General features: G+C 34.3%; 1 protein-coding gene across 1 annotated transcript in view; it reads left to right on the top strand.

Moving 5' to 3' along the window:
* The first annotated feature begins 2,052 nt into the window (after positions 1–2,052).
* The window catches only part of LOC110455085 (tubby-related protein 4-like), a 154,670-nt gene continuing 135,304 nt past the window's right edge, over positions 2,053–21,418 (top strand). Inside the window, exons 1-2 of the mRNA XM_021505024.1 lie at positions 2,053–2,758; positions 16,982–17,333. Coding sequence (XP_021360699.1) covers positions 17,073–17,333 — 261 coding nt within the window. The 5' untranslated portion in view covers positions 2,053–2,758; positions 16,982–17,072. The remainder of the gene's footprint in view (positions 2,759–16,981; positions 17,334–21,418) is intronic.

The raw sequence follows: 21,418 nt of genomic DNA, 5'->3' as shown, positions 1-21,418 counted from the left end.
TATAGACAGCCGTCGGTTCAAAACCTATCGTAGTGTGACAAAGAAAAGTAAGAGAAAGGGTTTCTGAGCGATTCTCGTAATAAAGCCATTACTAGCACATCGTCGTCTCCATACATATCTCGCACGGCATCAGAACAGTCGAGGAAAGTGTCAATTTGAATTTCCTGACAGGCTTGGTCAAGTGCAGTGTAAGCCATGTTGCGCATAACTGAAATCTCTGCGCCAGAGCAATCTAAAATATAACATGGAACTGAGGCTATTGCACTAAGGCAAATCCTCAGACAGGAGGGAAATTCTATCGTTTGGCAACATTTATACATTTTCTATCAAAGAAAGGAAAACAAAATATATAACGTAACATGGATGGGAAATATGACTATGAAGTAGGCCTATCCGACATAATCGCCCGTTGTCAGTTTAACGTGACCGGGTGGGATGTCTTGCTGGGAGTCTTCGGCAGTATATTTTAGTGAGGTACTAGTGCAGCACTATAAAGTCGGCCGCGCTATCACAAGGAGACCATAGGAGGGCAGTGAAGCTGTTTAAAGGACGTGTTTTACGTGTTCCCGTATACGTGCTGTATGTAACTGCAACAGCCTATCCGCATCTAAGGAGCTGACCGACCTTAGGGCGTGACCTGGACGGGCAAGGTTATTTTGAATCACCGAGGGCCCGGTAAGCTGGAGTCTTACCCCCTCAAGACGACAGAACACGGGCTTCGCTCATGAAAATTGGTCTATAAACCCATCAACCAACCAACCAACCAACCACAAGGAGACAAACACGCATGTCGCAGCCTCCCAAAACACACACACATACGGGAGGCCGTCCTTAAATGACCATAGCTGTTGATAGGACGTTAAACAATATTAAACCAAACCAAACTAAACCGACATAATGAATATCAGGGAAAGTTCATCTACACGTGGACACAACTTTAAAATTTACAAATCGCATTCAAGATTAAACATTAGAAAAAAAATCATTTACACAGAGAACTACTGATTTATGGAACAGTCCTCCGTCTAATGTTTCTGAATTCCAGCACAGTAAACAATTTGAATATAAATGAGATGAACACTGGCTAAACTAAGCTCAGAAATATAGTTTTAAAGAAAAAATCAAAATCTAATCGTCGTAACTTTTGAAATATGTTTTTTTTATTTTTTATTTTTTTAATATTTAGACCTGATTGTCAAAGGGTTGTAAAATCCTCATTTTGGCCTATTAAAATCTATGTACGGTATTTATTGATCTTAATTATATCTTATTATCATTACAGGGGAGAAACTGTCTCCAATCAACAGTATTAAAGATTGTGGTCTTAAATTCTTCAAATAATAAAGGAAACATCTTATTTGTAAAACGTTATAAAGTATATCATGTATGCCATATTTATATATAAAAAAATCCAAACTGAGACGGATGTAAATTTCGTTAATTCGGAATAAGACGGCCATGAATCCCGTTACTGCAAACTTAGTCAGACACAAGTTTCTTTTATGAATCTTAAAATAAAAAAAAAACACACGCAAAAAAGTATGGATCTTCTTTAATCCTTTCTATGCTGGGCGCGAATCTCGTTAATCCGGATTAGCCTACGTCAGACCAGAGACGTATATACTGGCTTATCTCGCTAAACCGGCCAAACGAGCATCCCGCTCAACGAAATATTTTTTGTGTGTTTAAGTAGGCTATCTGATGTTGATTTTATGTAAATATTGTCACCGGATCTACCACAAACAACGAACAAACTAGACTATATAATAGAAAGGGTTAAATGATATGCTCTGTGATTGTTCTAGAGCTAACTGTTAGCGTTGAATTTGTGGAGATTTGTCTAACGTTAGTTTTTATAAATAAAATAACATAAATGCTAATGTCTATTGTAAGTTCTATGTTACGTGAGATATGTATAAAAATAAAAAATAAATGCAATACGTCCCTGATCACATATATTTGTAGACTAGTGATTTACATGTAACTACCAGCGTGTGAAGCAGCAACCGAGTTACCTCCCTTGACACGTTCAGCGGCTGTCAAAACCGGAAACATGCGCATGTGTTCGTTCTCGTGGAATTGACATTTCAGTTGCTGCTGCTGCTCGGCTTCTTACCGAAATCATGTGCTCGCTCGGAAACCCGATCTGTCTCGAACTGTGGGAGTCTATGGAGTTAAATATAGAACACATGCAATGCATAAATGATAACAACTAAGCTGTAACGAATAGGTTTTTCTTTCTGACAGGGGGATGAAAATGTAAACATTCATGATATAAGGCCTAGAGCATATCGGCAACTTTCTACCGCTCGTGTCATTGTCCGATGCTGAAACGCTGTCACTTAGCGCGCGATCATGTGTCATCACAACCTATTTTGCCAGTTCGATTGGTTGTAATTTCGAAATTATATCCGTACGTTTTTATTTGCCAAACATCAAGTGAATATAGACTATCGTTGGATTCATTCGGATGGGAATGTCCCCAGTTTTGTTCCTCCCTGTTGGCGTGACTCAGAAACATGTATTGATTTACATCTAATACTAGCTAGGAAAGGATCTAGAAAACGGAATTAAGGAGACTTGGAGCTGTTAAGCTAGTAGGGAAATGCCGTATAATGGCTGGATGTTTGAGTGATACTACCAAGCCTAGATCAGGCTGAAAGGATAATACTATAAAATTAGCTACCCTACCAATGGAACATTGTGCCATAGGACCCAGACAATTACATTGGACTAAGCCAACAGGGATCTTCAACAGGTGAAGTATCGTAATAGGGGATAATGTGTCGGTACAGAGCAGCTCTATGTATGCGTTGGTGTATAATGTTTGTGTTTTTAATTTTTACCATCAGATGAACATCTAATTATAGTTTTTTTAGAATGATATCCGGCCGTAACACACTGTTTTTAACGAGTTAACAGGTGCCCTTCCAGTAGTAACTTTTTATTTCTGTTTGTAGTTTGATAATTATTGAAAATAAAACACCATAGTTATCAACTGATGATGATGTGAATATTTTTTTTATTTGCAGAGGTATTAACAATTCTTGGTTAAGATAAGGCTTATAAATAGAAGAAAAATTATCATGATAAGGCTTATAAATAGAAGAAAAAATGAAATTGTGTAAATCAACTTTCATGTAGACCTGTATTTTTCACAAATAGGGCATATTCATCTTGACAAATTGGAGAAAAAGGGACCTATTATAATGACAACAGCCGATCCGTTATTAAAGATGATAAACATTAATGCTTCAATCTTGCATAGCTTTACCCGTAATCGTTATTCATCCAGCTGATCGGTAAACAGTGTATATCTAATTTATGTAGGTTATACCGACAGTAAAGTGAAGTTTCGTAAATAATTGATAAGGTTCTACAGATCAATGGATGTACTTCTAAATACATTGGTATGTAATGAACCTTGAAATGCTTGAAATATAATGGATACTTCCATCTTATGTAGGTTTTAAAGACTGTGCACTGATCAGTAAACCACCATCAAAATTTTAAAAAAATGCAATTTTCTTGCTTAAAACATTTTTGAATTAGAAGACCCCCCCCCATTTCACCAACTTTTTGAAATTTCTGTGGGGAGATTATGTGTACTCAGAATTATATATATACATCAATAAAATGTGTGTATGTACACCCTAGGGAAAAAACATCACTTTTAAATGGCATCTTTTGAGCTGTGTTTCGGATGAAATTGTTTAGCAAATTCACTGGTTGAAAATGCTCAATTTTAGGGTCCAAAATCGTGAGAGTTGGCAAGTGTGTGACCCCCGCCCAGCCCCCATCAACCTCTCCACCGCTTGCCCTCTCCCTTCCACCATATACTTTTTCCCACTCCGTGATCATGCTAATATTTTTTACTGTACAATATTTACCCTAGCATTTGTTGGCTATATTTGGCTACTGAATTGCAATATATATGGGTGGGCCTATTACCAGGCATGGGCTTATTGCAGGATAAATATGGCATATAAACCTACCATTTATGGGGTGGATTCCTCGCCAGCAATTCATTAAAGATTACCTATTCAGGCCTGATTTCCCTAACGTATTGAAACCAAAGATCTACCTTGTGAAAGGATTAAGTGGCAATAATTTTAATTTGTTTTTTCGATGATCAAAGGACAAATTTTACATTAAATTGCGAAATTCCATGAGCAAGAAAACAATAATTGCATTTGTAATCTAAATATGTGCCTCAGAGAATCATTGCTTCATTAGCAATGCAAGTCTGGCCCATAAAATGAGTGTTACTTTGCTATCAAATACTTGATGTCAAAAAGTCAACAGGAAGACAAAATTGAAAATATATATTTGGAACATGTTTTTGTAGCTTATATTAAATTGATAAACATCTTTTGTTATTTCTTTCAGAAACTTGTTAGATCTTTAGATGCAAAGCTTTCATTGTCAATATTTTTGAAAACTCCAATATTTGTTAAACAGATACATGAACTTATAAGAGTCCTGTAGGTTGACAATTTAACAATAAGTTTATGTGTGTTTAATATTGATATTACCATCTATAAGGTGACAAAACTTTGAACAATTCAGTTCTGGTATCATAATGGTCTTTCATGCATGACGTTGTGTCGTGTTGAGAATAAAATTTAACATTTTTTTGAGTTTCAAATTTTGTAAAGCATTCATAATGATTGAATTATAGCAATAATAACCGATAATAACCTGGAAAACACTAATATCATTTGAAAATTGAATTTAAAACCTCTTTGCTAAGCTATATTGATTATTGAGCTTCTAGTCGTGAGTGTTGTACTAAACTACTGCCTTTGTAAATTCTAAAAGTATACTTAATGGATCAGACATGAATTACAACATCAAAAATACTGTGTATTTGATCATTTAAAATTCGTACAATTCTGCTGTTATTTCTCATTTACGCTGATTCAGTATCCTTTTTGATCGGTGAATTTTGTTGATTTATAGGACATACAGTTTAACTCGTTTACCCTTGAAAATTCATAATGAATTATTCCAACTTTTGAATTGGAAAAGTTCAGATGTGTCTCCAGAGGTGAGTGAGTTAAAGAAATCTTAATAAATATTTTGACATTGATACGGTATGTTGGCGTAAGCAAGACAGCAAATGGTGCTGTACACTGGCTGTCACAGTAAGGTGGGCTAGATTTTTAACGCTATAAGCTTCGTATACCTTTTTCTATCTTTTTTTTTAAGAGAAATGATTAGTTCAATTAACATCACATTACAGTTGATAAAAGTGGTGTCACAATCTAATTAGAAAAACATTTATCTAGGCAAGGTAACATCATAATACAATTGTGCCATGGCTATGAAATATTTGGTAATAAGCTATCGCTTATATTGATTGCATATCTCAGCGGCAGATTATTTATTTCTGATCAACATGACAGTGGATAATCCACTCACAAAAATACAAATATTGTATAAATTAATATATAATAATATATCAATAACCTGAATCATATTAATTATCATTTTGTTGCAAAGTAAATGAAATAAAAATATTAATTATTCATTTATGGAAATTAATATATATATGAGCACAGTGCATGAACATGTTTATTAATTTTGATAAATTCAATAATTTTATTTACCCGAGTCCTTACCCTACTCACAAATAGAATTTTCTGTAAATAAAGCAGTTGATTGTTTTTTGTCCATTTTACAGTAAAAACAGATCATGTTACTTGGCAGTTTTATGCAGTTTGAAAATCTGGAATGAATTAATTTAAAAGAATTTACCTCAAGCATCCTTGTTATATTTTTAAAATCATTAAGTGAACTGCTGTGAAAGCAGTTGCCCTAATTACGTCAAATATTGCATAACAAATTCAGATCAAAAAATTATTAAGTTGAAAATGACGGAAAAAACCCAAATAGAGATGTTCACTCATTAGGGGTGTCACATTGCAATACAGAATGAATATATTGCGATACGTATCCCGATATATTGTCATAGGAAAGATGTGCTCGATTTTATGATAAGTTGTTGTCAGAAACCAACGATCGATTACATAATTTGAACTAATTCCCACCACTATTAAAAGCCTGTTCTATGCTTATTGGCATATCTGTTGGAATTTGTAGTAATTTGCAAAGTTAAAACACCAAACAGACTGAGATACATAAAAACAAGTTTTTAAAAGAATATTGCAATGCAGCAATATGTCATCTCTGGATTGTGGTACCATACCATTTACCCGTGTATTGCGATATACCTGTTTTCCGATATGTTGTGACAGCCCTATCAATCATAGAGGTTAAAATTTGATTGAATTTAATTTAGTCAGATTTAAGTATCAATTTTTTAATGTCATTGTTTCATTGCATGGATTGAAAGAAAATCAGATTTCCACCCAATAACAGGTTTTGTTTAAATCCTGTTGGTGGTTCATGGGGGCAACAGATGTGATAACACTATTTCTGAAGTCGTCCTGATTAAAACTGTATTACAGAGATCATGAGTTTTCATGTGGGTTTGATTTTAAATTTATCTTGAGTACAAACTGGGAAATGTAATTGTTACAATATAGAATTTGGGAAAAATATCCTTAAAAAATGGAGGAAAACAGAAGTATAGGTATGTAAATATTTATTTATGAGTAATGAAATAAAAAGTGCAAATAACTGCTTGAATAACTTTCATAAATGATTCAGCATTAAATATAGCCTATGACATATTTGTGGTATATATTTTGGTGTATTGATAGTATCTTTTGAAGGTATATTTTGGTAAATTGGCATATTTTAGTATATTGATGGTATATTTTGGTATATTAATGGTATATTCTAGTAAATTGATGGCATATTTTAGTATAATGATGATAGATTTTGGGTAAATTGATGGTATGGTACAGATGTATATTTAACTCATGGAATATATATATTAAAGTGTTTTTGTAAAGCTTCTGAAACTGAATCAAGAACTTTTCTGGAGAGATTATTTTTGAGTTCATTTTAAAACAGCACTGACAGATTGTACCAACATAACAGAACATCAGCAGATTGAAAAACTGTTTGCAACCGAATTACATAATTCTTCTCTTCAAAGTGTAGTGTGTAATTTGACTTTCCAATATGTTGGAGATTTGGTGTGTTGATGCATGGGGAATTGTTCCACCTGCTGGTGAACTCCTATAATAGAAAAAGATTATGTGAAAATTAAAATAATTAATTATTTGAATCAGAAAATGAAGCTGAAAATTAATTGTCACAAGCTTTAAGGAATAGAGCCAAAATTTAGTCATTTTGTATTGGGTGAAAAAAAGTTCTATTCAAGCAGTGAAAAAAGTAGATACAACATGTGATAAAATATCCCTCTGGATACACAGCACTATCAGAAACAATCTAAAATGGGAAAAACTCGAATGGTGGGAATGTGGAAACAGTTATTTTAGGACAACGGATCATCACACCATTGGTCAACAATTGGTCAATATCATGTAGATAGATTGATCACGATAAGAATATACGTTGACCCAGTATAACGCCAACTCCATTAATTATTCAAACAATGGCCGTAGAGGTGATTAAAATCCGCACATTGTATACAGGGTCTGTTTGTTGTACCGACAGCTCTAACAATGCTACAGGTTGATACAGACATGCAGGTCCCCTATCGTTATCATCCTCGGCATAGAAGGACCTGTTTTAGACCGGACATATAAAAACATTACAATCTATACCTTCAAAGAATAAACCAGCATCATAGCTAATTGAAAGCCTGTGCCTCTATAGGATATGTTTCCGAGTGGGGTATATAATGCGATCAGCTTACAAGTAGTTTTTTTCAAGTACATGTACTATATGTATGTATATGTGTGCCTCAGTAAAATAGAGTGTCTATATTAAACAAACTAATGAAGTCACCTAAAATGGCTTTGATTAAAAAAAATCTCATTTTAATTTTTAAATGATTTTATAATATTTAATGTATTGTTAATATTTTAATCAGCTGAACTACACAGATGCCTAGAACACTTGAGTCCCTCTTTTTATATAAATTTTATTAATTTATTAAGTTCATATTTGTTCTCTTACCTTTTCAGGGGTGGTGGTGGTCAAGTGGTTAAGGCGTCTGACATTTTGCTACCACTAGCCCTCCAACACTGGGTCACGGGTTCGAGACCTACATGGGGCAGACGCCAGGTACTGACCGTAGGTCGGTGGTTTTTCTCCGGGTACTCCGGCTTTCCTCCACCACCAACACCTGGCATGACCTTAAATGACCATAGCTGTTAAAACGTCGTAAGACACAAACAAACCAAGCCAAACCAAATCCATTACCTTATCAATGTAATTTTAAATTAGGAGTAGTGCACTGATGCATGTTTATGAATAAGAGATTAGATTTTTTTAACAGTGAGGTTTAGAGGGCTTGACAGTGTTTAAGCCTGCTTGTGCTGGTCAGACTCCTGGCGTTATATGAGGAACTTGCCTCACACGTCTAAAACAGTGTCTTATTTTTTTTAATTTAGATATTGTTTATATTGGGGAAGTCCTCGGTAAAGTATTGATTATCCTTGTCAAATGTAGTTTTTTAATGTTTGCATGTGAAATGAAATTAACTCGTTTACCTCTGAACCTTCATATTGAACTATTCCAACTTTTGAATTGGAAGATTTCAAATGTGTCCTCATAGGTGAATGAGTTAAGAGTATAGTTTAAGAGATATCTTCAGGATGTTGTCACCGCGCTTTAAAACATACACACACAAAAATAAAATTGAGATCTTGTGCTAATAATTTCTTGGAGACTTTTTGTTTGTTGTAATAGGGATTTTTGTGCTATGTTTTTATATATTTTTTTATTTTATTTTTTGTATCCCTGTTTTTGAGAATTTGGTTTTGTTGTAATCAGGATTTTCTGTTTTACTGTTATAAATGAGATTTTGTATTTTGTTGTTATGACAAAGATTTTGTAATTCATATTTTTTATTAATAAAATTTACATGACATGTTCGGATCAACTTGAGATGAGCATAAACAATAGAAATCTGTCTTAACCAAACACAGCAGGGACTATATCTGGTATGTTACATTTTATACAGGTTTTCACATCATACAAGCTATACTTAAAAAGAAGTGGAACTTTCACTTGAAGGTTTGGCTTATACAAATTTTGAAATACTGCACAATGTTTCTTTATTCTGACAGGTATATATTTCTTATCATTATTATTAAGAATACTCTAATTAAAAGTGTTTCATACAAGCCATGCTATAAAATTGGACCTGCAGTATGTAGCGTCTGACGATCTATTTATTGTGACATTTGGGGAGTGTTGGGGGAAACTTTGCAGCCTTATTAAAATCCCTCGCCATAGGCACACGAGTACTAAACCCGTGTTCCTCTAACCAGCCTTGACATCAGTGTTAACAGGGAGTGTAATACTGCAAGGTGGTTATGTCGGAATAAAGGACAACATACATCAGTGACTCATGGTAACCATGGTGATATGTAGTGTAGGGGTTAGTCAGGTTACATGTGTGTAATATCAACTGGATATTTGTGAGAGAAAAAAGTTGTTTCATTATTTTTTTGATGTCAATATTTATACGATTGATCTCAGTCAACTGTGTATACAATAAAAGGTTTTATGTTTCGCGAATTAGTTTAAATTGATGTAATATTGTACATACTTCCCCTTTTATCTGTACAGTACCATGCAAAAACTATAAAGTTTAGAAGAAGAGTTTCACTTCAGACCTGTTCAACTTAAAGTAATTTCACTTGTGTATTTAGAAAATAAAGCAACATAAATTCTTTATCTTAAAATTACTTCCCTTGGCAGAGTATTCAGCTTTTATTTTGATATTGTGCATTTACAGTTCTTGTATAGCAAAGCGTTAATATGGAATATTTTTTGTAAAGAATGACTTGAACAGATATTTCATGACAGTGCCAACAGTAAAAAGGGCACTTGTTTCAGCTGCTGGTCTTCCAATGATAAAATTAAATATGGTGTAAATTGTCATTTATCCGTTCCCTTTACAGTCTTACAGGAAAGCTTTTATTTTCCTTTGTCTCTCAATCAGTCCTTATTTGTTTTTCCAGACTTCTTTCTCCATCATGTTAACTATTTACCACATGTGACTTTGGTCCCTTTTGACAGAGTTATGGCCCTTGTAATTAAGAAATATTACTCCCATCACAGTTCTTTATTAGTTCTTTTGTTGGATACACATTTCAGACATTGATGGACATCGGTAACTAAATGTGTACTTAAACATTTGATATACTTTTATACACTCAACAATATACTTCCTATATCGTAACACGTTCAGGCCAAAATATTAGTTGTTTGTTATTGATTTCCCTACTTACCGTACTTTTGTTTTGCCTACCCTACACTTTCTTTGGCAAGTTCAAGGAAGCACTGTTGATTTGAAAATTACTCTCCTATATAAACCTTTAAAAAAAATGAAAAATGATATTAGTTATCTACCTACAGATTTACCACAATGTTTTCAGTGATGTTATATGAAACAATCTGTTTTTTTGTTAAGCCTTATCATTATTTGTAACTTTAACTTCCTTGATTGTATTTTTGACTTAATCCATATATATATGTACATTTCAACTGAATTATGTACATCAATATTACTTCTGGAACAACTACTTACAAGTCTCCCGTGGAGAAAAGAACAGACACTTGTTGCCCTTCTTACATAAACACATGAATTGTTTATTGGCGTCTTTCCCATTCATTTGAAATTTTATACATTTTTTTTTTCAATTTATTTCAAGTCCTGTTTTCTTATTTAATTCAAATGTCCATCCGTCAGTAGGGGGCATTTTTTTTTTACTTTAACAATTCTCACAGAATGTCTGTTTAGCAGTAGCCATTCCTGTTTTTGTGATTTTGTGCCGTTCCCCACTTACCTCTGTGAAATAAAACTTGTATGGAACATATTTTGAAAGGTATAACACAGTTGGTAATGTGCCAATATATTGACCACATGGTCACAGGATGGGATCCCTGTGGATGGCGGAATGAGCTAGGCTGTGTCTTTGAGCAAGACACTTTACCATTGCTTCTTAAATTCACTTGCCTAGAGTAGAGAATACTGGTACATTATAATTTTGGTCGAGGGTTAAGGTTTCAGTGCTGCAGAAACTGACTTTTCCGGCATGACTACATTTTTTATCAATCATTTCTGACAAGAAAACCATACCTTACAGGACTTTTATGAAAACATGAAAAAAGATGAAAATTAACTAAATATAACTAGCAGAAGTATTCTGAGTGTAAAAATTCTGTGGCACTAGACCAGGATTTGAACTGTAGATGTCAGATGGTTATATTGTGTATCACTTTAAAGTTTTACTACCACTCTATAACTGATAGAGCTACTTGGTCAATGGAAGTTTCCTGGTCCAGCTGTAAATTAAGGGGAGGTAATAACTGTATATATAATTACTGTATATGAAAAACCACAGTGTAGTGGGACAGGGATGTTCTTATAAAATGAGTCATTTGAAATATAGATCCATGAAAGCAGAACATTTACAGACACACCCATCCTAACACATTTGGAGATGTGAAGGGGATCATGTGGCTAACTCTTCATTAAGGCTGCTGATCCCACTCTTTCCTTAATGTGGTGAATATTATGCCAGCCATATAATCTCATGAATGTTAAGTGGCATTGTAGGGTAATTGATTTGCAATAAGAAAGGGTGCTATACAAATGCTGTATAATAAACTATTGCATAATTGTATGACATTCGTTTTTAAGTAAAATTACATATATAAGCGAAACAACCTGTTATACAGTATATTTTTTCTTAGATTCAATCTTTTTCTTACACACAGTAATGATAAATCTTAGAATTCATGATCACTAGATAGCAAACTTTACTTACTGAGTTATGTATTTCAAGAATATTCAATACTGGAAATACTTTATAGCTATAGCTAAGAATGAATACTTTTACCCTCAGTTCATTTTAACTACCAGTATATAGGAATAGTAAATTGAATTAATATACATCAACTATAGTTATATCTATTGTGTATAACACTTCTTATTATAGATGTACAACACTGCTTAACAATTCAAAAACCGATAAAATAGAGCTAGTTAGTTTCTATGATGGAAGTTTTAAACCATGGTTATAGGAGAGCCCCCCCTGCACTCCCTCTCCGTTAGAGTATGTGTACGTGTATACATGTATCAGTTGGACAAGCCAACAAAAAATTCCAATATTCGTTAACAAGATCAGAAAAGTTGTTCAGCTGTTTTATTGGAAATCAAATAATCAGTCAAAGTGAAGGAAAGTGGAAGGTATTATGGATTACGGCAGTGGAATATAAAGGGCTCGGCATAGACTCTAAAGCCAGAGGAAATTACACAAGAAACATATCGGATTCTACTTGCCTCTTATAATTGTAAATCCTGTGGGTTTTGATTTAAAATTAAATAAGGAAAATAAATCTGGATTAATGTTTGATGTACTGTGTTGAAAACTGTATGTAGGAGTTGGAGATTTATTAGCAATTTTCTGGTACATATGAGGAATTGTAAATTATTTATGTTCCCTGTACTGTGGATGAGAGAGTTGTATATATTTAAGTGCTAATTGTATAAAAACCGGTGAAAATTGTCATCAGTCATGCATATCCCACAGATAGGGTACAGATGCTGGATGTTGCGAGACTTGAAACAGTGTTGAGGGGGTTAGGGCAGGCATATAGTTAAGTGAATAGAATTCCCTTAACATCATTCATGTAAACACACCAAATCCTCCCTATATTATGTTTGGATTTGAAAAAGATGTAAAGCTAGGAAATTTTGTATAGCATACCTGTGTTCTTGTTCTGATTGTGCTTGGATGGCAAACACAAGGTTTACCAGGAGAAATGGATCTGATAGCCAAATCTGGTCAAAATCAGTGAAGCGGAAAATATAGGTCACAGTGACCTACATTTGTTGCATTGGTATAAAATTCATTAAGATGTGTCCACATATTAAGATCGTTGGCTGCTGGACTTCTGGTATTTGAGTAGTGAAGATAAACACTGTACATTTGTATTTCTCCCACCTTTCACAGGTGTGTCCCCCGTTTTAGCCGGGAGAGATCAGCTTTTCTCCCACCCTTCACAGGTGTATCCCCCGTTTTAGCCGGGAGAGATCAGCTTTTCTCCCACCCTTGACAGGTGTGTCTCCCGTTTTAGCCAGGAGAGATCAGCTTTTCTCCCACCATTCACAGGTGTGTCTCCCGTTTTAGCCGGGAAAGATCAGCTTGTCACCCCCGATTAGTACGTGTTCAATTGTGACGTCATTAAAATGCGTCACCAGTAATTGTGATCTCATCAAAAGTGAATGACGATATTCATACTCCATGTGTGTTTTTGTTTACATAACTGTCTTTGGAGTTTTGACTGAAATAATAGGATGGGAGAAAAATAATCATCTCCTATCTTAAGGGTATAACAGAGATTTCTCTGTCACACCCCCAGGGTAGGGGAAGATTCTATTAGTCACCCCCTAGGGGGAGATAGCCTCGTGTCGATTAGCACGTGTTAAATTATGACGTCATTAAATGTGTCACCGGTGTAATTATGACGTCATCTAAAGTGATTGACGATATTCATACCCCACATGTGTTTTATTTACAAACATGGCAGATTATTGTCAGTGGAGTTGTGACTGAAATGATAGGATGAGAGAAAAATAATCATCCCCTACCTTGAGGGTTAAACAGAGAAATCTCCTATTCTCTGGGGGATTTTTGTTGGTTGTCTAACCCAGAAAACCAAAAAAATCACCCCCCCCCCGGGTAGTAGAGTTCTCTGTCACACCCTCAAGATAGGGGAAGATTCTGTTAATCTAACTATATATCTAGCAGGCCAGCAGAGATCTCGAACACTTCACCCTTTCCCTACTGAGGACCATCATGGACTCTCCCAGATGAATGTATGGTAGAGTCTTCTCAAGTTACATAGGGGTGAAAGGGTTAATGCCCCTTTAGTACGTTACAGGGGCATAAACAGACAGTTTGTCGTTAGCAACCTCCTCTCACGTCACTGTTATAAGCGTTAGGGTAGTGAGCAACCTTTATTCTATCATATTACTACATGTACATACTATTTGATATTATTTTAAGGAGGGTATACACATGAAATTTTGAGATAAGAGTACGAGATTAGAATTGATCTTTGGTCAGTTCTGATTAACAGAGAAATATATATAAGGTTTAGGTTTAGACTGCTTCCACTTAGGGTCTTGCCTGCTCAAGGAAATATTTCATATCCCAATAAAGCACAGCGCCTGCCTTGTTGATTTCTTACAGCCCAGTGCATAGCATGTGTTATTATCATACCATGTCACTCTTATATAAATAATGGTTGGAAAAAGAAACTGGAATATTGGAATATTGATTTGAGATTGAAACATGTGGTATGTTCACGTGAGTTGGGTCAATATTTTGTCTTGTGTGTGGTGGTTGGTGCTATAATACAATGTTATAGGGCATCATGTGGAGGCAGGCAAGTGAGAATGGGTATAAATGAGATCATACATATATACGTTAAGAAACTTGTGTCTGTATCATGAGAGTGTACAACGAACCCCGGTATGTGTCGAATTGAATGACTTTAATTTTGGCAAGACATTGACTTGAACATAGATGGACAGGGTAGCACAGCACCCTCCAGCCATCAAGGACACGATCATGACACGTGTCGAGATAAACACAAATTGATGAGCTTCATACAAATTGTGAAATACGTTAATGACTTATTAACTTAATTATCTCCCTTTGTTGAGACTAATACAATGTATCTATTTAGGGATGCGCTGTGAATTGCAATAGTACCAGAGGGGGGTCTAGTATATATACCATTTGAGTTGATGGAAAGGAGACAATATCATTGACAGCGGATTCGTAGTGACTTCTGTGCTGTTTTAAGCATGATAAGCTTAGAAACCATTTTATTTATTTTTTAAATTTTCATGTGACATATTCCAAAAATATCAAACAAATTTCAAGCGATATGAATATTGTCAATTGAAACAGAAAATATTGAATGACTTCATTTGTCCCAAAATTTGCAAAAGTATGCACTTTTTTGTAAAATACTCTCTAAGCTGTATGGTAACAAATCTTTAAACAGGCAGATGAGATGGGACTCCTTAACCCTTTCACCCCTACGAACTGAAGTAAATTTTACCATGCATTGATCTGGTTGAGTTCATTATGGTCTACAGTGGTGAAGGGGTTAAATTTCCTTGCAAGGTCAGCACAAATATTTAATAACAATTACGCTGTAGTGAGTGGGAAGTTGATAATTAGCCTTGGTACTAACTGAATCGAGACCTTCATCATTTAGAGGTTCAATAAAGTAAGTATTAACCTATTTGAAATTGTTTCAATTAAGATGTCCTGTCTGAGGATGGAGATAGAGAAACATACCTGTAAAAGGAAACTAGAATGTGGTTGAATGTTAAACAATAAAATCTAGAACCAATCGAACATAAAAAAAAAGTTGTAAACTCCTGACTGTTCACAGTCAAATTATTCCGTATCCAAATAATAAATTTCCAATCAACTGTATATGCACTGAGAGCTTAGAAAGTTAAAAGGCTTGATAAAAAAGTCAGCACGAAAGTTGATTATCAGGAATCACAGTGTGGCCCAGAATAAACTATAAAAAATGTAATGCACATAAAGTTTCAAAACCACATGCACAAAAAAAAACCACTGATGAGAATTTAGGAGACATTGACATGAGTATTTTGTAGAGCCTATATCCGAGGGAGTTGTATTTATATGTACACTTCACTCATTCACCCCTACATATCTAAACTGGACTTGCCCAGTCTATGATTTGGTAAGGCTCAAATGTGTTTTCAGGGGAGCATGGGTAAAGCTATATATATCACTGTAGAGCACATGTACATGTGACATTAGATACACATACGATCACCAAGAAACTTCTGAAATATGCATAACAAGCTTCGAAAACATAGGGTATGACTTGGATTAGTGAGCTTTTAGTTATTCCCCACAGGACAATAGAAACAGAACATAGGCCTTAGGCAAATATGAAATTCAAAAGCTACAACTCTTGGCAATTAATATCATAGACCCACCTGACACAAACAGTTATTTTATAAAACAATTATTTTGATTTATTCGTAAAGAGATTTTAAAGTACTTGTTAAATGTTTTATAGCGATATGTTGTTCAGTTTAGCCTTCAAACCTCAAATACAAAAAAATACTAATCCACTTCATCAACCAATCCTGTTGATTAAATAAATTATGTATATTTAGAGTTTAACGTCACACAAGGGATTATCTACATTTGTATATGTTTCTGGATGTGTTTTACCGTAAATCCCTTAAATTGTATTTACATGTATTTTCATGATCATGTTACAAATGATTTCATTGCAAGAAATTTATTTTGTGACAGAAGCATATCTTCCTTGCCTAAGAAAAAATCTTTTGAAACTAAGTTTATGGATTTGTGATTGACTTACCTTGAAAGTTTACTGATTTGTTTTAGTGTTTGTGTATACGTAACTACCAAATAAAATTTCAAAATATGATTGCACAATCATGCTACCATGATTGGCACCTCAGTACAGCCTGGCCCCATGTGACTTAGTTCCTGGGTCATCAAATGAAATTAGTTAAGATAAGTATACCAGATTCACGACAGTAAAACTTGAATGAAGGCGACATTATATCTGCCTGAAAAGCTACAAGAAGACATCACATGAATTGTCATGAAATGGAATTAATGTTTCGGGTGACACTTCTGAAATCTCCATTTAAATTCTGTTTTGTTTTGCTTGGCCATCTGATTGTTTAATCAATATGTTTATCAGTTGAATGTAGCTGAATTAGTTTATCAAGTATATTTGATTGATTTATGTCTTAATTGTATGGAAATTGTTGTTAATAAATTCATCTGAGATTTTTAACTGATTTGTTGGTTTTATTTTACAGATGAAGTGGCCATGGGAAGATTGAAGTATTACAATGTGAGATTTGAAGGCTTAGCCATTAATTAAAATACCTTGAGAAGGTTCCTGGCATCATGCATGTGCATTTTGAACAAAACACATCCACAAGAACAGAGTGTACCATCCACACCCTGTCCTGGATGGGAAAAGTTCCGGAAAGTCTTCCGGAGGAAGATGGAGGGTGGAAACTAAATAGAAGCCAATATTACTCAGAGGGATGGCTGGCTAGTGGCAATGCCAAGGGTATTGTTGGAATCACCTTCACTACCAGCCACTGTCGAAAGTATGATGCTCCACAGAGGTCAAATTTCAACCTGAGAGGTCACAGAAGTGAGGTGAGTGTTATTATCTTTTGCTGAATTTGTTTATATTGTTTGGTAAAAACAAAGGAATTATCAGAATTATTTGACGAAATTCTTACCTATGTATGCAGTGACTGGCAGTAAAAATTAGTTTTAATAATTATATTACACATTTTATATTGTGACAAAATAGGTTTTGGATCGATGCTGTTCGGCACGAGTGTGAAGGGAATATGTAAAACTTTTTCATCAACAAAAACAAAAAAACCACAAATCATTATGTTGCATTGCTCCGACAGTATGGAACCTGCATACAGCAAGGTGTGAAAAGTGAAAACTGAACGAAATCACAAAGGTAGAAAGTGACTACATAACGGCCATTTGTAGGCTAGCACTTGCTATATTTTGTGATAGAATTGATCTTGATGCAAATTTTCTTCTGGCAACATATTAGTTTACATAAATGAATCATTGGCTTTTCATTTCACTTCTCTTGACTTTTTTAATTAGAAAGCCAGTGGGCCTTTACAGCAAAAATATACCCTCATTTGAGAAATTTGCTAAATAAGCTTTAGAGATTTAGAGATTTTAGAATTTATCATCACAATATATCTCTTTGATCAGTGGGTGGGAGTTTTCTGCTTCAAGTATTGATAACAGGTCTTATTACAACATCAGTTTGGGATAAATTTTGTACCTTACTGTGACATATGCACCTCCATTCCAAAAGAGTTCTACATAAATAAATCTTGTCAACGAACTCATGTGCATTCTAATTTGGACAGGGTTATTTAAACATATTTTAAGGGGAATAACTCTGATACAAACCAAAGTTAAACATGTAAAGACTGATTGGTCACATATATACATCATTAAAGGATTATTACCCAGATTGTTTTTTCAGCAGATCACTTTGTCATCTTGTTTTTTTCTCTCCAGCAGATCACTTGGTCATCTTGGTGTCTTTTTCAGCAGATCACTTGGTCATCATATTGATCATTATCGATTGATTCTTACGCAAAAAGTGCGTATAATTGAATTTCAATACGAATGTGATATTAGCAAATGTTGATTTGTAGCTTCAAGGTTAATTGGTGTGGTGTGAAGCATTTCAATAAACCTGTGAGCATGGGATGTGTTTATAGAAACTGTCCCTAAGGTTTATTTTTCAATCCTGTACATTGACAGATATTTAAGTAAACATGACTGGTGCTTAATATTTTCAAACAAAATTTGTGTCACATGACCATTTGACGACATCACAGCTTGAGGTCATCCTGTCGAGTAGTTTCATAGCAGCAGGTCTAAAAATATCATCTAGGTTAATGATTCTTTAAAGATGTTTGTTTTTGGAATTTAAAGTCTTCCCTTTTTTTTATGTGCTCGAAAAATTCCAGTATTGATTTCTGTGAAGTGATCATGCCAGTTGTGTCCTTCACTTGGTTTCCCTCAGACAATTAGAAACACTGTTTCCTAGTGATGAGCTATACTTCTAACGTTTAAATGGCTGCCGTGAATACCGCAAGGATGATGCATCTCGGACCGATGATAATGTAGTTGGGAAAGCACAATTTTACCAGACAGCTTTCCGTCAAAATCAATTCCATTGAAAAATTATACCTTAAAAAATTTCCGTTAAAAGGTCTTTCTACCTAAATTCTGTCAAAAAATCAATTCGTTGAAAAGTGCTTCCTAACTTCAGTGAAGACTTAATTGAAAAACAATTCCAGTGAAAATTGTTTTCCTACTTTTTATTGAAAAGTGAATATGGTGACAAGTCATAAAAAACTTCTATTGAAAAGTCTTTAAATCTTCAGTCAAAAACAATCCTTTCTAAATGTTAAATCCTATGTAAAAACAACTACATGGAGAAGTTACGACCAATTCCATTGCACTGTAATTACCTTCGGTAAAATCTTATTTCATGAAAAGGTCAGCATTTGTTTTTGGTTCTCTGTTAGCTTTAAAGCGATTCTAGATGTTTTTTTCTCATTTCCAGCTATCAGCGTTTTTGTTTATTTATTTGGTTCTTTAAAACTTGTTTTCTAGCTGGCACCTAGGTCCGTAATAGTTAAATTAGAACTTGTGTTTTATTACAACTGTACTTGCGTTGCAAACTGCGATCAGATCCATGATAGGCCTGTTTTATCTTTATCTGTCACACTCTTCAAGCTTCACCAATTGGTTTGAAGTTTTCTTTTTGTCACCAGCATTCAACATAAATGATTTGTGAACAAATTTACCTTTATCTGCTAGCTATATAGTAGTACCATGCATTTTTTAGCCACAAAAAAAATACAAATTTGTTTGAAAATTTCCTCTTCTGTCACGTAAGTGCCCCATAAATGATTTCTGCGAAGAAATGTATCTTTTATGTTTATAAACTGCATTTACTTAAAAATTTACTTTTTTGACAGCAATCAACTTTTAGTCACCAAATCCAAGCTACATTACCATTTGTTGCTTGAAGATGTCACGTTTGTGTGGAAAATAGTTGCTTTAGCTATACATTTTATCTTTTTGAACATTTATTTGTTTACTCACACCGACTTGGGCATCAAACTATTTTCGTTTCGAAGGAGTTTTTTTTGGGGGTAATTGAATTGATTATCATTGCTATGGTATCGGTTACACTCCTAATCTCTCCTTAATCAAGTCCCTAGACCATAATGTGTTCAGATAATTAATACAGGTTCGCTGAGTGAGACGTAGCTACATCTAGAATATTTCTTACTTGTTTTTCGCTTAGTTCTGCTTTGCAGATAGCATGTTGACAAAATGCAATGTGTTTTCGACTTCACATGTAGTTTCATTTTAAGAAAGATGTGCACAGTCCCCAGTGCTGTGATTTTGAGAACGCAACAAAGTTTAAAAAATTTCGTTTCTGTTAAACTAGCAATTTAGTCCCTGAATGAGCAGCCATTAGTGAATGCTATTATCCGAGTTAAAGAGAACAAAGTGAACAATTTTATTCTATTGTGAACATTTTGTTTACAGTCAGTACTCAGTCACTTGGTTAGATAACGCTTGATTGAGCTCATCTTATAGAACAATAAAAAAGATGAAGCATTTTTGAGAAGAAATAATATTTTGTTTTGTGTTGCACTAAAGAATATGAATAAGCAAGTTTAGCAATACAAAAGGCAAAATAGGCATGTAGTTTATTACATGTTTTAAAATACAACTTAAGGGTGTATGCTACCTTATATATTATACATATGATTTGTTCAGAGTCACATGCCTTACACAACTTTTAATTTTAGTGTTTTCTGATTTGTAGAATTACTTGTGTACCTTTCAAATTGTCTGATCATGTCAGTAATAACTGAATAAGATCTCAAGGTTTCCTGGGATGGAACTCTTTTCTGAAATAAATTGAATGTCACACTAACACAGCATAAATCCTTAAATTTGGTAACTTTTCTATTTTCTTTCCTCTCTGCTTCTAATTTTCACAAATTGTTTAGTCATTTTATCATTACTTTGCCTTGTGCGACTTTCTGTGTTGATGGACCTACAAAATCTGCTTAATCTTTTAATCATGCACTCCTGAGAATCTATTTTTGGGCTGTTTGAAAAAATGTCCTTCTCTTTCCCTCTTCATAATCATGCGAGGTAAGGAACAGACTTTTGTAGATTTAGGTTATTTTATTTGTCCTCTAGTTTGAGAAGCTGAAGAAGCCGAAATTGTTTTGTAATGTTAGTTTACTGTTTTGTACTGTTAGTATACTGTTTTGTACTGTTAGTATACTGGTACATTGTTTTACTGACATTTGGTGTGTAATGATGTGTAAAGTTCAACAAACAGGGAAGCCGATTTGGTAATCTAGAACTGACTTTAAAAAAAATGCAGATTGGTGAAACAGTGCTGTTCCCATGATTGTACACGTCTGACGCTACGTTTATTTTCGTGCATGATGAAATGTCAGTCTGGCTTAAAAAGAAACCAAGGATTAATTTTTTATGGAGCAGACCATCTTGTAGTACAAATTTCACCATCAGCATTCAATATAGGCTTTGTACCAGAAATAGCACTCAAATATATGCGGTTAAATTAATTTGATTCCATATACAGCACTCTGTTATATTTATCAAACATCCTTATTTGAAATGGACAT

This window comes from Mizuhopecten yessoensis, unplaced genomic scaffold, assembly GCF_002113885.1.
Source record: "Mizuhopecten yessoensis strain PY_sf001 unplaced genomic scaffold, ASM211388v2 scaffold8131, whole genome shotgun sequence".
Taxonomy (NCBI): Eukaryota; Metazoa; Mollusca; class Bivalvia; order Pectinida; family Pectinidae; genus Mizuhopecten; species Mizuhopecten yessoensis.
The sequence above is the reverse complement of the archived record's forward strand: the minus strand, read 5'-3'. Positions and strand labels throughout refer to the sequence as shown.